Here is a 14,381-nt window from a genome sequence, read left to right on the forward strand (position 1 = left end):
TCACATGAGGTTCAACACAAGAGGTTGATATACTAAAGTCAACTGCTATAGTGTTAAACCACTTCTTTTTTTTTTTTTATAGCAAAGATGGAGATTTATTGAAGAACAAGTACAGACTCCCTCATAGGGAGGGGGAAGAGTCCCCTCTTTTTTTTTAATTTAAAATTTTTATTGTTGAATGTATTACATATGTCTCCTTTTTCCCCCATTGACCTCTCCCCAGCTGCCCCCACTCCAGCACGTGCCCTTGCCCCCCTACTATCTGTGTCCATTGGTTAGGCTTATATGCATGCAATACAAGTCCTTTGGTTGATCTCTTACCCTTCCCCACACCCTCCCCTGCCTTTCCTCTGAGGTTTGACGGTCTCTTCCATGCTTCTCTTGTCTCTGGATCTATTTTTGTTCATCAGTTTATGTTGTTCATTATATTCCACAAATGAGTGAGATCATGTGATATTTATTGTTCTCCGACTGGCTTATTTCACTTAGCATAATGCTCTCCAGGTCCATTCATGCTGTTGCAAATGGTAAGAGTTTTTCTTTTTTATAGCAGCATAGTATTCCATTGTGTAGATGTACCACTGGGTTTTTTTTCCTTTTTATTTGTTTTCTTTATTGTTTAAGGTATCACATATGTGTCCTTATTCCCCCCTCCCATTGCCTCCCCACCTTGTGCCCTCACCCCCCTAGTGTCTGTGTCCATTGGTTATGCTTATATGCATGAATACAAGTCCTTTGGTTGATCTCTCCCCTTTTCCCCCCCACCCTCTCCTGCCTTCCTTCTGAGGTTTGACAGTCTGATCCATGCTTCTCTGTTTCTGGATCTGTTTTTGTTCATCAATTTATGTTGTTCATTATATTCCACAAATGAGTGAGATCATGTGATATTTATCTTTTTCTGACTGGCTTATTTCACTTAGCATAATGCTCTCCAGGTCCATCCATGCTGTTGCAAATGGTAGGAGTGCCTTCCTTTTTATAGCAGCATAGTATTCCATTGTGTAGATGGACCACAGTTTTCTAATCCACTCATCTACTGATGGGCTCTTAGGCTGTTTCCAAATCTTAGCTATTGTAAATTGTGCTGCTATGAACATAGGGGTGCATATATCCTTTCTGATTGATATTTCTAGTCTTTTGGGATATATTCCTAGTAGTGGGATCTTCACAGGCATAATTAATTAGGTTAGAGCACCCTCATTGAGTGTTTACTAAGTGCTAGTCATTGTATCCTTTAAGCCAACTGGTCCCATTGTTTTATTATTATTATTATTATTATTATTATACCCATTATTATTATTATACCCATTCTACAGATAAGGAAAGTGACGCACAAAGAAGCTAACAGCTTGCCCTCTTAGTACTACATCTGCATTTTAGAGATATTAACATCCCAACTCTATGAGGTTAATTAATAGGGTCCTACAGCATTTCAACAACCAGAGGCTTAATGTCCACACCAATGCACCACAAAGGAATACATGATGTAGGAAACATATTTCTGGGAACTGCTGGTTTTTCTAGTTTATAAAAACAATGTTAAAATAATTTTCTAAATGTGAATTTTACCCCTAAAATGGTTCTTAAACCTTTAGCCCTTGTGACTACTAGTTTCTTAGACATAAATAGCAAATGTGGTTCCTTAAAAATATGTATATGCATGCATCTCTGCATCTGATATGTACACCTTATTTTTTACTGGTGAGTTCCCACTTCACTTTATAGCATTAAAAATAGTAACAGTTCCTACTGTCTGCATAAAACACTGTGACCTCCTGTGCTCCAAATATGACTTCATGGTTTATTGGAAAGAACAAGAAAAGGCTTTGGATGCCACTCAGATCTCTCCCTGTTTTCTTGCCCCTTTTGAGGTTATGATACCCCAAGAGGTTTGGAGAATTAAGGGAAAGTATTTGTAAACCACATAGCACTTTATAATATTATTTCAAGCACAAGTAGCTTGAAGGCAGAATAAGATGAACCCAGGAGGTAGGGAGTGTCTTTTACATAGAATTGAAAGATTTTCACTTTTAAGTTTGTGGGCAATATAAAAGTTGAGAAAAATGAGGGGCTATCATGACGGGAAAGCACGGTGGAGGTTCACTCCCACAGCACTAAATTCCAGTGAAACACTGCTGCAAGGATTTATGAAAACTCGTCTACTTGTGCTGTAAAATCCAGTGGCAAAGAAAGCAGTTGCATCTGGTATGCTGCCGTTTTATTATTTTTAATAACTTTCTTCCACTCTGATGCTCTAAATATTTTAGAGATATTTTCTCTGCTTTACAGATTTCCAGGAAGACACATTAATACATCATTATAAAACCACACGGGTTGTATTAACTTCCTATTGCTGCTGGAACAATTCACCACAAACAGTGCCTTAAAGTAACAGACATTATTAATATCATACAGTTCTAGAGGTCAGAAGTCCAAAGTGGGTCTCACTGGGCTAAAATCAAGCTGCCAGCAGGTCTGCCTTCCTTCTAGAGGAGAATCTGTTTCCTTGCCTTTTCCACCTTCTTAGAGAGACTCTCCCTCCCTCTTCAGAGCCAGCAATGGCAGGCTAAACCTTTCTCCTGCTCCCATCCTTCCATGCTCTCAATCATCTGCTTCCCTCTTCCAATTTAAGGACCCTCCTGGTTACATTGGACCTACCTAGATAATGCAGGATACTCTCCCTATTTGAAGGTAAGTCAATTATCAAAATTAATTCCATCTGCAAATTTGATCCCCTTTTGCTATGTAACATGACACAGTCCTAGGTTCCAGGGATCAGAATGTGGAGGGACAGGAAGGGGGCAATATCCTGCCTACCACATGGGTTAAATCTATTGTTAAATAAATAAGTATTAGACACATAATGTGGCAGATACTTCACAAAATCCTTGCCCTCCTTAGCCCTCTGAGGCTTGGCTTTGAGATGTGGGTGGTAGGGGAGGGTAGAGAGAACTTGTTTCATTTAGGACTAAGCAGTGGTGTGCTGATAAACTTAACAACGGGCTCTAGCAGGGAGGAGGAAGGCAGGTGGATTGTGGGCATTATGAAAGTCTGAGAAAAGTTATTTACTGCTTTCCATGGTGAAAATACTCCCACATGGTTAGTTTCAAGCTCCCAACATAAAGCCAACTAGTTCAAAAAAATTCTGAGAATGTAACCATCCACTCTCTTGAACCAGAAGGAGGAGGCTCCAGCACACCTGGGAAAACCACATAGCAGCAGCATACTCTAGGATAGGGAACATGCGTTTGAAGCATACTAGCGTCTCTGCAAGTCCCCCCTTCACCCTCAGAATTAACTTCTCCTGGGCCCCACCTACCTGGGCCCTCTTGCTAAATATCTGCCTGCCAATCACACCTCTGTGCTTATTAAGGACCAAAGGACACCCACATGTGTTGGCAGAGACTGCAGTTTACTCTCCCCTCATTCACTCACTGATGCTGACCAATCAGAAAGAGACCCAGGAGGAATGGAAGGGGGTGAAGACCTGAGGCCAAGCTAGAGGCTTTCAGGTGGCCATGGGCTTCTTGGACTCTACTTGGCTCAGAGTTCCTGGACAGCAGCCATTTGCCAGGGGAGGAGGACAGTATTTTGCAGGCTGGTGCCCAGGAGTGTGTTTTTTGTGCATTTTTAAAAACAAATGCTCTGTAAGTACAGCCATTATCACTTCCCTTGGCCATTTTCACACGGCAATGTGAAGTACACCATTTCTAGATGGCTAATGTCCATTTTTCTTACATCTGAGGCAAGCTGCTGAATAGGCTCACATTCAGTATGAAAGTCACAGATTTATAGACAACAGGAAACACTAGGCCAATTAGCCAGGAAATCAAGTCTGTGCAAGGACCCGGGAGTGCTGCTCATTCTCTTGTAAGGTAGTTTAGATTAATGCTCCCCAAATGTTTATGTGCATGAGGATCAGCTGGAGAGCCTGTGAAAGTGCAGGTCCTGAGTCAGAGGGTCTGGGGTGGGGCTCAAGATTCTGTATTTCTCACTAGTGATACCAGTGCTGCTAGTTGGGACCACATTTTGAATGGAAAGGACATACATATCAACTCTTGTCTTCCCTTCTCACACTTTCAGGCAAATTTATACTAATAATTATTACAGTTATCCTATATCATAAAGAGATAATGTGCAAATTAACCCTCATGCCCTCACATCTCAAGATGACCACCCCCACATTGTCAAAATATGGCCGCCCCCATGTCGTCACAAGATGGGCGCCCCCATGTCATCACAAGATGGCCACCCCACATCATCACAAGATGGCCACCCCATGTTGTCAAAACATGGCCACCCCCACATTATCAGAGGGTGGCTGCCCCCATGTTGTCACAGGATGGCCACCCTGATGTCATCACAAGATGGCCACCACAAGATGGCCACCCCCACATTGTCACAAGATGGCCGGCAGGGGAGGGCAGTTGGGAGTGATCAGGCTGCAGGGGAGAGCGGTTGGGGGTGATCAGGCCAGCAGGGGAGCAGTTAGGCGTCAATCAGGCCGGCAGGGGAGTGGTTAGGGGGTGATCAGGCTGGCAGACAGGCGAGTAGTTAGGAGCCAGTAGTCCCAGATTGTGAGAGGGATGTCCCCCGAGGGGTCCCAGATTGGAGAGGGTGCAAGCTGGGCTGAGGGACAACCTCCAGTGCACAAATTTCATGTACCAGGCTTCTAGTCATATTATAAAAGCCAACCCAATTAAAATTTCTATAGTTAGTGATTGCTGGACAGCTAGTGTTATGGTATAACTTGGCAGTAGGAAAATGCTGCTTTTACTCAATTTTAAAGGAAACCATTTCAGCCACTAACATTTCTAAATTGTATACATTACTTGAGCCATGAAGAAATGAGCTATAAATGACCCACAAGCCAGTCGATTCTGGATATTAAATGACAACTAATAAATGACTTTTAGGTTAAGAGGTTGCAACACTAATTCTTCAGGATCTGCACACTTCTTCATTCAGTTCCTGGTAATGATTTAATGATTTTTTAGTTCTGCCTGCAATGCACATAGACTTCTTCTATGTGAGGGGACACTCCTCTACAAGCACAATGTGTGAACCTTCCTTTGAAGGAGGAAATTGGGGAGGGGAGTTGGATTTAAAAAAAAAAAAGAGTAGGAAATAGAGAAGTAGAAAGAGAGAAAGATGGGTTAAAAAATGTTATTGTAATAAAGATGTTTTCAGTGAAGGTATAATGGCTGATCAGTTGGAAATAGATTACTGAATCAAATTTTGTAAACCAAGTTCCTATATGTTTTTTTCTTATACCTCCAGCATTTCACTACAGTTCCACATGCATAAGTCCGGTCTTATCTCCTCCCCGGCACCAACACCTCTACAGTTATAGCATCGAAATCTACAGATGCTACTGGGCCTTGGGAGAAGAGGAGGTGGGGCTTATAGACTCATTTTACAGGAATAGTTGAGAGAGGGGTACAGCATGCTCAAGGTCACACAGCACAACAGGACACTTCCAAGAAAAACTCAGTCTGCTCCCCAGCAGGTAGAAGGTCCTCAGGGGAAGAAAAGGCTCATATTCTCTCACACATTCTCTAAGTCATCAGCTTTTGGCTTCATGAACTCTAACTGGTAAAAATATTTATTGTTTGGTAACCAGGTTTAGATCTTGACCAACACTCAATCTTTAAAAGAAAAAGAGAAAAGAAGGAGGGGGAGAGAGACACAGACAGCAGGAATAGCACTTGTGCTTCCATGGCTTACACCTGCAGCAGGTGTCATACTTGGTAGTCAGTATCATGAGTGAACCCCTTTCCCCTAAACCTTCAGCACTTAAAACCTACTACACCTTAGGGCTTTGTGAGGAATGACAGTAGGAGACAGGCGTAAGGGGGAATAACACTACATTCTACTTCTCCTCTAGCAAATGAACAAGTTTAGGAGGTTTATTTCCCCAAACCCAGAATAAGTATCAACACTAAAAACACTTTGAGGTTTGGATCATATCCCTAATACTGAAATGCAAATGTACACTTTCTCTTCTATCAGTAAGAGAGTATGTTCACCTATTTTGCATTCACCCTGGAAAAGTCAGTATCTATATATATAAAAGTGTAAGCGACCATTACAACCTGACGACCGGATGACTGGACATAGCTATGATGTGCACTGACCACCAGGGGGCATCTGCTCAATGCAGGAGCTACCCCATGATGGTCAGTGCGCTCCCACAGCCAACCTCCCACAGCCAGCCAACCTCCCGTGTCCCCTCCCCACACCCCCTGCTCCTGGCTGGTCCCAATTGGCCCTGATCACTGGCCTGGCTGAGGGACCCCACCTGTGCACAAATTCATGCACCAGGCCTCTAGTTTGGATATAAATATGGTGGTCCACTGCTAATTCCCATTATTACTAACTGCTTTGCTTATAGACAAATATACAGTGACTACTTTGATCACTTGCCTGAGAGTCAAGATAGTGTTGTGACTAAGAACTCTAGCTCTGAGGCCCATCAGCCTGGATTTGAATCCTACTTCTATTTACCAGCTGTGAGCCCTGGGCAAATTATCTACCTTCTCTGTGTCAGTTTCCTCATTTGTGAACTTGGCTAATAAGAATAATGTGTACTTCGTAGGATTACCATATTGTGAGGATTAAATGAGTTTGTACATGACCATGTCTGGAAGAGAACCTGGCACATAAAATACCCTCAGTCAACATTAACTAATCATCTTCTCCGCTATCTTACCTTCTCTCTCTGAATTGCCTTCATTTTTTGGATTTCAGCTTCTTCAGCTTCCTTCTTGATTCTTATACATTCTTCTCTTTTTAGCTAAAATATATTGAGATTACAGAGGACAGAAAACAGTTACTATTTTTCAGTCTGAATCTCTGGAACACAAAATTATGATGAAAGGCAAATTACAGTATTGTTTGTGCTCTACCTCACCATGATTATAGGTTGGTATTTCAAGTACTTAGAGCACAGAGACTGGCCAGGCTACTTCTCCTGCCTATGAAATTTCTCTTTGTATTTCTTCCTTGGTCTCCTCTGTCTTCTCCCACCACCCTGCCTCCCCCAATCTGGGTTGGGGAGGAAAAAGAGTGGGCAGATAATTTTCCCTGATTATAAAACTCATGACGTGCCTTATAAAAAATCACTAAGCGCCTTAAATATTTTCTTTTTTTAATAATTTCATGACTGCTATCCAGTAAACAAATCCATGTTGTTGAAAGCAAAATATTCAAAACACAGTAGAGTTAAACTAGGAAAAAAATCCCTGAACCAGGGGTGCTTTGACTAATGTATGGCGTGGATGGAAATTCTAGATGTATCTCTCTTCAGCTCCTGATTTCTTTGCCTTTGAGTGTTCCCTTTTGCAATTGCTTGAAAGGTTTTATGTTTCTGGTAAGTTACTGTGTTATTTCATAGTTACTAGAAAGTGCTGGTGCTCAAATTCCTTGCCAAAATTAAACTAAAAGAGATGGATTCTGACCTTTTGCTGGTATTTAGATTGCATCAGTTGGAGTTGTTGTTTCTGCCTCACTTCCGCCTCTGATTGGCTTCCACCTAAGGAAAAAAAAGTCACAAAGTTGAAACTTGAATGTTAACCTGAAATGTCAGCCATCAAAAACTAATTAATACATGATATGACTACACAATGAGTTTCTTTAACATTTTATACCTCTAGAAATAAGGACATAACCAGTTTTCTTAATAAGACATTAAATAATGGCCATCACTTAAAAGATAGACCGAGCTAGACAGATAGACCATATTCCTAAAAGAACAGGCAATCCTACTTGAGTTTTCCAGTTGTGCCAATATTCAAGTTTTCCTTTAGATGGAAATCATGCCGCAAGTTCCATACTAAATAATAAGAAATACTGCTTGTTTTGGAAATTCTAGAACATTCCTCCTGCTTAAGTATGACCATTTCTTAACCATGATAAGGATTATTATCAATGATGCTTCACTTGCTTTTCTTCTTCTGACCCGATTGTCCTGATTCAAGTGGCAAAGCTCAGGAAACCCTCAGGGCTCTTGCCACTAAACAAATATGGGGTCTTTATAACCCAGTTTTTAAAAGTACAGTAGAAATATTATTATTCATAATTGATTGTCAATCTATACTATTTATTGTTCTTTCTGTAGGTATTCATGAAAAATATATGAATGTTAGATTATTTGCCTGCTCCCTCTTTAAACCTAAAATAATTAGGAGCCAGAATGCAGCTTGATAATCATCTACTAGTAAGAATTGCTATTTAGGGATTTCTTAGTGTTTATGCAAGCATGATATGTGTATTATAAAAATCCCTTCGAAATAATTCTCTGGTGTTTTGGTCACTAAATGTGTCAGTTCTCTGATTCCCTCTCACAGAAGATGCATTAAAACAAATTGCATCACCATAGTTTTTATAATTGAACTGATAAAGACACCATAGGGACTTCGCATCTGAGTCCCAAAAGATACGTAAAGCCTGTTTGGTTTGGGCCCTTTCGTCTTTGTTGTGGGGGATGGAGGAAAGGGAAAGAAAAAGTGAGGGCTATTAAAGCTTTTATATAATGTTTCAGCCACTTTCAGAATCTCCTCAAACTATTCCAATATTTTAAAGAGTAGGGGAATAGGGAGGGGAAGAGCTTAGAATAAAAATAAATGAAGATAGTCAGATATATACAAAGCATTTACAGGTTTTGTTCAAAAATCATCATAAAGTTTAATACACTCTGGAACTTTTTTTTCTACCCCCTAGCCTCTTTCCACACAGATATCTGTGGCCATTTCTAGATATGTCAAAAATGAGATTCTGTCCTTTTTTAGCTAAGGTCTGAAGATAATAGTAGCCAACCATTCCAAAATCCAAAACAAGGTACTTGGATCCCTAAGCAGGATCTTCAAGTAGGTAACTGAACAAGTTTAGAAAACTTGTAGTAACAACTACCTTCAGCCTATAAAAAGGGTTGAATAGGTCAAAGGGAGGTAGAAATCAGAGGATGTCTTTGTGGATTCATCTTCTCTGTCTTTGGGGAAGGAGGATTCTTCACGTAAAGATGAACAAGAGACGTTGAATGAAAAATCATTTGATGATCTGAATGTATTTCCCCAAGAGACTGAGGGACCTAGTGGACCCATGCCTAGAAAAATCAGAGCCCAAAGGCTGTTGTCAGTTGTCTACTTAATGGGTCATCAACAAGAGGTGGCTGCATGGCAAATGGCCTGTTTTCCAAGAGTTTGTGTTTCCTGTACTCCTAATCTGAGTTGTCATGAAGGAGAATGTTCACCTAAAGCTGTCCTAAAGGGACTTGCCCATGTGAGCCACCTGGAGAAACAAATGCAGCCCTACAGAGAGAGTCTACCTACCAAGAGCCAATGGTGAAGCCACGGTGACAGAAGGAATGTTTATCATCTCTACCAGGGAAATCTAGGTCAAAGATGAACGAAGGCAAGGAGGGTATCTGAAGAACTCCAAGGACCCCGGGGGGAGTGGGAGAGATGCACAGTAAGTATATACCAAGACTAAGAAACCAGGATCAGTGCACCATAGACCCCTATCACCCTTCCCTCCCCTTCTCCCTTTGACTCTGGAGGGGTCAGAATATGGAAACAGCAGTCTGGAGAGAAAAATTCCGTTATGCCCCAATTCCTTTGCTATCTTTCTACCCCAAATATACCTGGGCTGAACGTGGAGGAAGTTCTAATCTTTATTAGTAACAATTTTGCCCAGTAGCTAGGACTGAAGATTAATTACTGAAATGACACTGTTTTATGCCTAGAATTAGATGAACAACTTTATTAGTTGAGAAAGATCAAAAAGAGCTAATCTAATCCAAATATTAAAGGGACAAACTAGTCCCACAGAGCTGGTTTGAGGGCATCACTTAGGAGGGACAAAGCTGTTTCCCGGCTGTACCTCTCACATCTGGCTTACTCAGTGTACAGGTTACACTTAAGATTAACCCTTTTCATGAAACATAGTGGGGGTATGGTTACTATTCCTTTCATCCATTCATGATTTCCAAATTAGCTTATTTTTACCTATATCCTGGAAAAACAATTTCTCTGAAACTATTGTGACAATAAGTGGCCCTTGTTGCTTGACACATTTGTATTAACAAAATCTGTGGAAACTGTACCCAGCCCTCTAAGTTCTTAGCTGCTGCTGGAAAAGAAAAGGGAAGAACGGACTGAATGATTCCCATTAGGTGGCCTCCCCATTGGAAGATTCAAACACTGGCAAAGGCAGCCAAGACAATTCATCACACTGGCAGCATGTGTCAGAGACCCAAAGGTCTCTATCTGTAGAATACAAACAGAAGGGATGCTTCCCTTTATACCAACCACTGGGCCCCCAGCTCACTCCTGTCTTAGTTTTGGAATTGACTCTCCATTCATTTTTCCCCATTAGCATCAAGAGCCATGATTCATATGCTTGTGACAGCTTTTACTCCCATCCTGACTAGTGCTGTGATGGGGCATACGCAGCGCCCCAGGTAAGATTTCTTCAGAGTTGATCATCTAAGAGGCTCTAAGTTGTTTGGCAATTAAGTCATCACTTTATTCCCACATAACTGTGTGGCATCATATGTTTACTACTTGCAGAAAATTAGGAACAACAATATATCTGCATATTTGTTTCAATTTTAAATGCAGTCCATTCCAAGAAGCACAGTGACCCAACCACCTGTAAGATACAGTGAAAGACAGACCTAGGCAAGGTGCTAACAGGATTGATACATGCCCTGTCCTCCTCTATCCAGACGACCACTTTGCTTGCTTACCTAGCCTCCTTGGTACCAGGTTAACTGGCTTCGCTCTATGTTGCTCCTTCCACTTCTCCAGGTTCTCCAGCTCTTTCTCAGCAACTAAGCCAAGTGAGAAATATAAAGTCATCAATCATTAGAATGTTAAAAGGAAACTGGTCCCTTTAAGGCATTAAAAGCAACCATTAGAGGGCAATTAAATACATGCAGGCATGGGTGGATGAGATATCCGGGAAAGGAAGACACCATTCAGTCCTAACCCCTTGAAGTCACCCTGGGCCCACCCCTGTGGCAATGTCTCTGCATGGGAGGTTCAAATATGGAAAAGAACCTGAACTCCTACTAAAATAAAAGATTTTTCTTCCCATTCTAGAGAATGTGTGCAAAACCAGAATAATCATGTCAATAAGAGCTTTTCACACATAGGTAAATATATATTCCCAAGTAATTCTGATGCCCACATTCTTTATTTTAAGTGTTCCCAAATCTTACTGCAACTATACCATGTGAGAGCTCTGTACTGCCGCTGGGCAACCCTGCTCTGGTTTCTGGCACTTGGGAGAGCAGTGCTCATTCCCCCAAATACTCTCAGTGACAGCAGGGGGCGCCAGAGATTCTAGTTCAGTACTTCCAATGCAGGCCCGAATCTCCACTTAGACCTGATGGTTCCAAATGTCCATTTATAACATTTTTTAACTATTAGAGAAAAAACTTTCTGAAACTCCTCAAAAATCCGGAGCACACTGAGACTTAAGTATTTAAATCAAAGGCTTGTGAGATGCCAAAACATTTGGAATTCTGTTGGTCAACTGTTGGCAGTGCCCACTCACTACATAGCAGCATTTGTCATATTCTGCACTGAATATTAAAAGGAAACCTCCAGTTTTACCACCAGGAGGAGAGCTGTTTGCTTTCCTGTTGTGCTCTTATGTCCATCATTAATCATAAAATTAAATTTCCTACAAAGATCTAATAAAGGAGATAGTCCCACAATTGACTTAAACAAGCTTCATAACTTCTTTGTGAACTAAATTTTAGTTCTTCTTCCAACTTGAGTGTATAATGCTATAATTTTAAATGACAGCATTTATTTTGCTGTGCAATTCAATTAAATATCTTAATATCCACAAAAATGAGTACAGTGTGGTCCCTTCCTCAAAGATGTGGTAATCTAAAAAAAAAAAATTAAAGTACAGCAGGTCCTTCAATATGTTGTTTTATTATAATGTTGATGAGATGCCATAGGAACTAAGCTTTTGTTTATATCAAGTAGCCTATGGTAAAATTGGTTTTATTATACATTGTTTCACTTGAAATTGCAGAACCTAAAAACAATGTGAATTGAATATACTTACTTTACACAAATAAAAATAACAGAGTAGACTGTGATAGTAACAAAAGTATGGGGGCACAGAAACTTAAAAATAATTCCATTATGAAGGGATAAAACATATCAAGAAAGAGACAAGTTATTTCAAATATATATTTTAAGTAGATAATTATTTTAAGTATATAACTATAACTTGTCTATCTCAAAAGTAGTCATCTGTAATAATAAAAGCATAATATGCAAATCGACTGAACGACCGAACAGCAGAAAGATCGTCTGGACAACCTTCCGGACGTCCATGCTATGACACGCACTGGTGCCAGGCCAGCCAAGGTGGGTGCAGTGCAATTGGTCGGGGGGCCCGTCATTGCCCCACGATAGCCCCACAGAGGGAGGCCCAGGCCACCAGCTGGGGGGTGATTGGTGGGGGCGATCGATCGGGAAGCTCCACGGAAGTAGGGAACTTGTGTGGTGGCAGACGCAAGCAGTGCCAGGCCAAGGTGGGTGCAGGCAGGGGGCAGGGGCCAAGAGGCAGCCAGGGCTGCAAAGGCCTACCCTTGCTCGAATTTCATGCATCGGGTCTCTAGTAGTCCTATAAAAATATCTGCAGTCAACCCAACTTTACAGGAACAAGAAAAAGGTCTATTGGCAAACTGTTTAAGCTCAACAGAAATCTAAGGTTTATAATCATGCAATGAGTTCTGCTTTTAACCTAGAGAAACAAGTTTAGAAGCATTAACAGTATATAATTTTAAAAGGTAGAATTAAAACTGCTAAAGTTAAAGAAAAAAATTGAAGAGATCTAGTGAGTATATTCAAATCAGAAAATAAAAATACTTTAGACCAAAACAAATCAATTATACTCTATAAGAACATGAGAAGCTTTCTGAATGTTAAATAAATATACATACTCCTTTGTAACTGCTTTCTTCGGTTTTCATTTGGTGCTATCAAGGTGTAGGCACCTATGCTAGAATGAAGAGGGAAAAATTGTTTGTTATCATGAGAAACTACTAATGCCTATAAACCACCAAACATTCTTCCTGCTGATACACTATTTACTATCATCACCATCAAATATGTGCTTTGGAAGGTACTCTTCCTATTAAGACCCAGGTCTGTTCTCCAGAAGCTTTACAATCTTGTTGTCAAAGGAAAACAAATACAGAGTGACAAGTGACTGCTTCACTGTTGGCTCCTGATAAATTCTATTTGCAGGGACCCACCGCTCCTCTAGGTGATGCTCATGAGCAAATCTCTTTGAGGTGGCTTTAGATGGGCATCCTCTTCCACACGCCTGGCCCATATGGGGAGTAAAAGAAACACTCATGCATTCTTTGTTCCCACAAACTATGAATATGGGCCATTTGCAATGCAGCCATCTCTTTTAACATTAATTTTATTGAATTTCCTAGAGGCCCAGCACACAAAATCATGCAGCCCCACCCACCCGCCACCCTTCCACGCTCGTGCCCCACCTACCCATTCTCATCTCACCACACCTGCCTTACTGTCCCACCCACCTGCTGCCCCACTGGCCCACCAGCTGCCAGCCTTGCTGTGATTGGAGCCTGTGGGCCACGGGGGAGGGACCGAGAGGTGCTCCATGCACTTCATGGTGACCAGTTGTTTGGTCATTTTGGTCATGATGCCTCTGGCCTTTTATTATTATGACTAGAGGCCCGGTCCACAAAAATTTGTGCACTCGAGGGGGTCCCTCAGCCCAGCCTGTGCCCTCTCCCAGTCTGGGACCCCTCGAAGGATGTCCATCTGCTGGCTTAGGCCCGCTCCCCAGGGGATTGGGCCTAAGCTGGCAGTCAGACATCCCTCTGGCAGCCCGGGAGCCCTTGGGGATGCCCACTTGCCAGCAGGGAGCAGGCCTAAGCTGCAGTTAGACATCCTTAGTGCTGCTGAGGAGGCAGGAGAGGCTCCCACCACCACTGCTGTACAGGCAGTCATCAGCCTGGCTTGTGGCTGACTAGAGCTCCCCCTGTGGGAGCACACTGACCACCAGGGGGCAGCTCCTGCATTGAGCATCTGCCCCCTGGTGGTCAGTGTGTGTCATAGTGACCAGTCATTCCCAGTCGCTCTCCTGTTAGGGTCAATTTGCATATTACCCTTTTATTATATAGGATAGAGGGCTGGTGCATGGGTTGGGGCTGGCTGGTTTGCCCTGAAGGGTGTCCTGGATCAGGGTGGGGTTCCCGCTGGGTTACCTGGCCAGCCTGGGTGAGGGGCTGATGGCTGTTTGCAGGCTGGCCACAGCCCCTTCAGGGTGTGGGTCCCCGCTGGGGTGCCTGGCCAGCTTGGGTGAGGGGCTGA

At 42.1% G+C, this 14,381-nt stretch overlaps 1 protein-coding gene across 2 annotated transcripts in view; it reads right to left on the minus strand.

Annotated features, from left to right (window-relative positions):
• The window catches only part of EPSTI1 (epithelial stromal interaction 1), a 116,291-nt gene that overhangs the window by 74,649 nt on the left and 27,261 nt on the right, over positions 1-14,381 (minus strand). For both annotated transcript variants that reach the window (XM_081082750.1, XM_081082751.1), the window contains exons 2-5: positions 12,971-13,029; positions 10,748-10,831; positions 7,461-7,534; positions 6,713-6,796 (exon numbers count right to left, since the gene is read on the minus strand). In XM_081082750.1, coding sequence (XP_080938876.1) covers positions 6,713-6,796; positions 7,461-7,534; positions 10,748-10,831; positions 12,971-13,029 — 301 coding nt within the window. The remainder of the gene's footprint in view (positions 1-6,712; positions 6,797-7,460; positions 7,535-10,747; positions 10,832-12,970; positions 13,030-14,381) is intronic.

Source organism: Myotis nattereri, assembly GCF_964212035.1.
Source record: "Myotis nattereri genome assembly, chromosome: 2".
Lineage (NCBI taxonomy): Eukaryota > Metazoa > Chordata > Mammalia > Chiroptera > Vespertilionidae > Myotis > Myotis nattereri.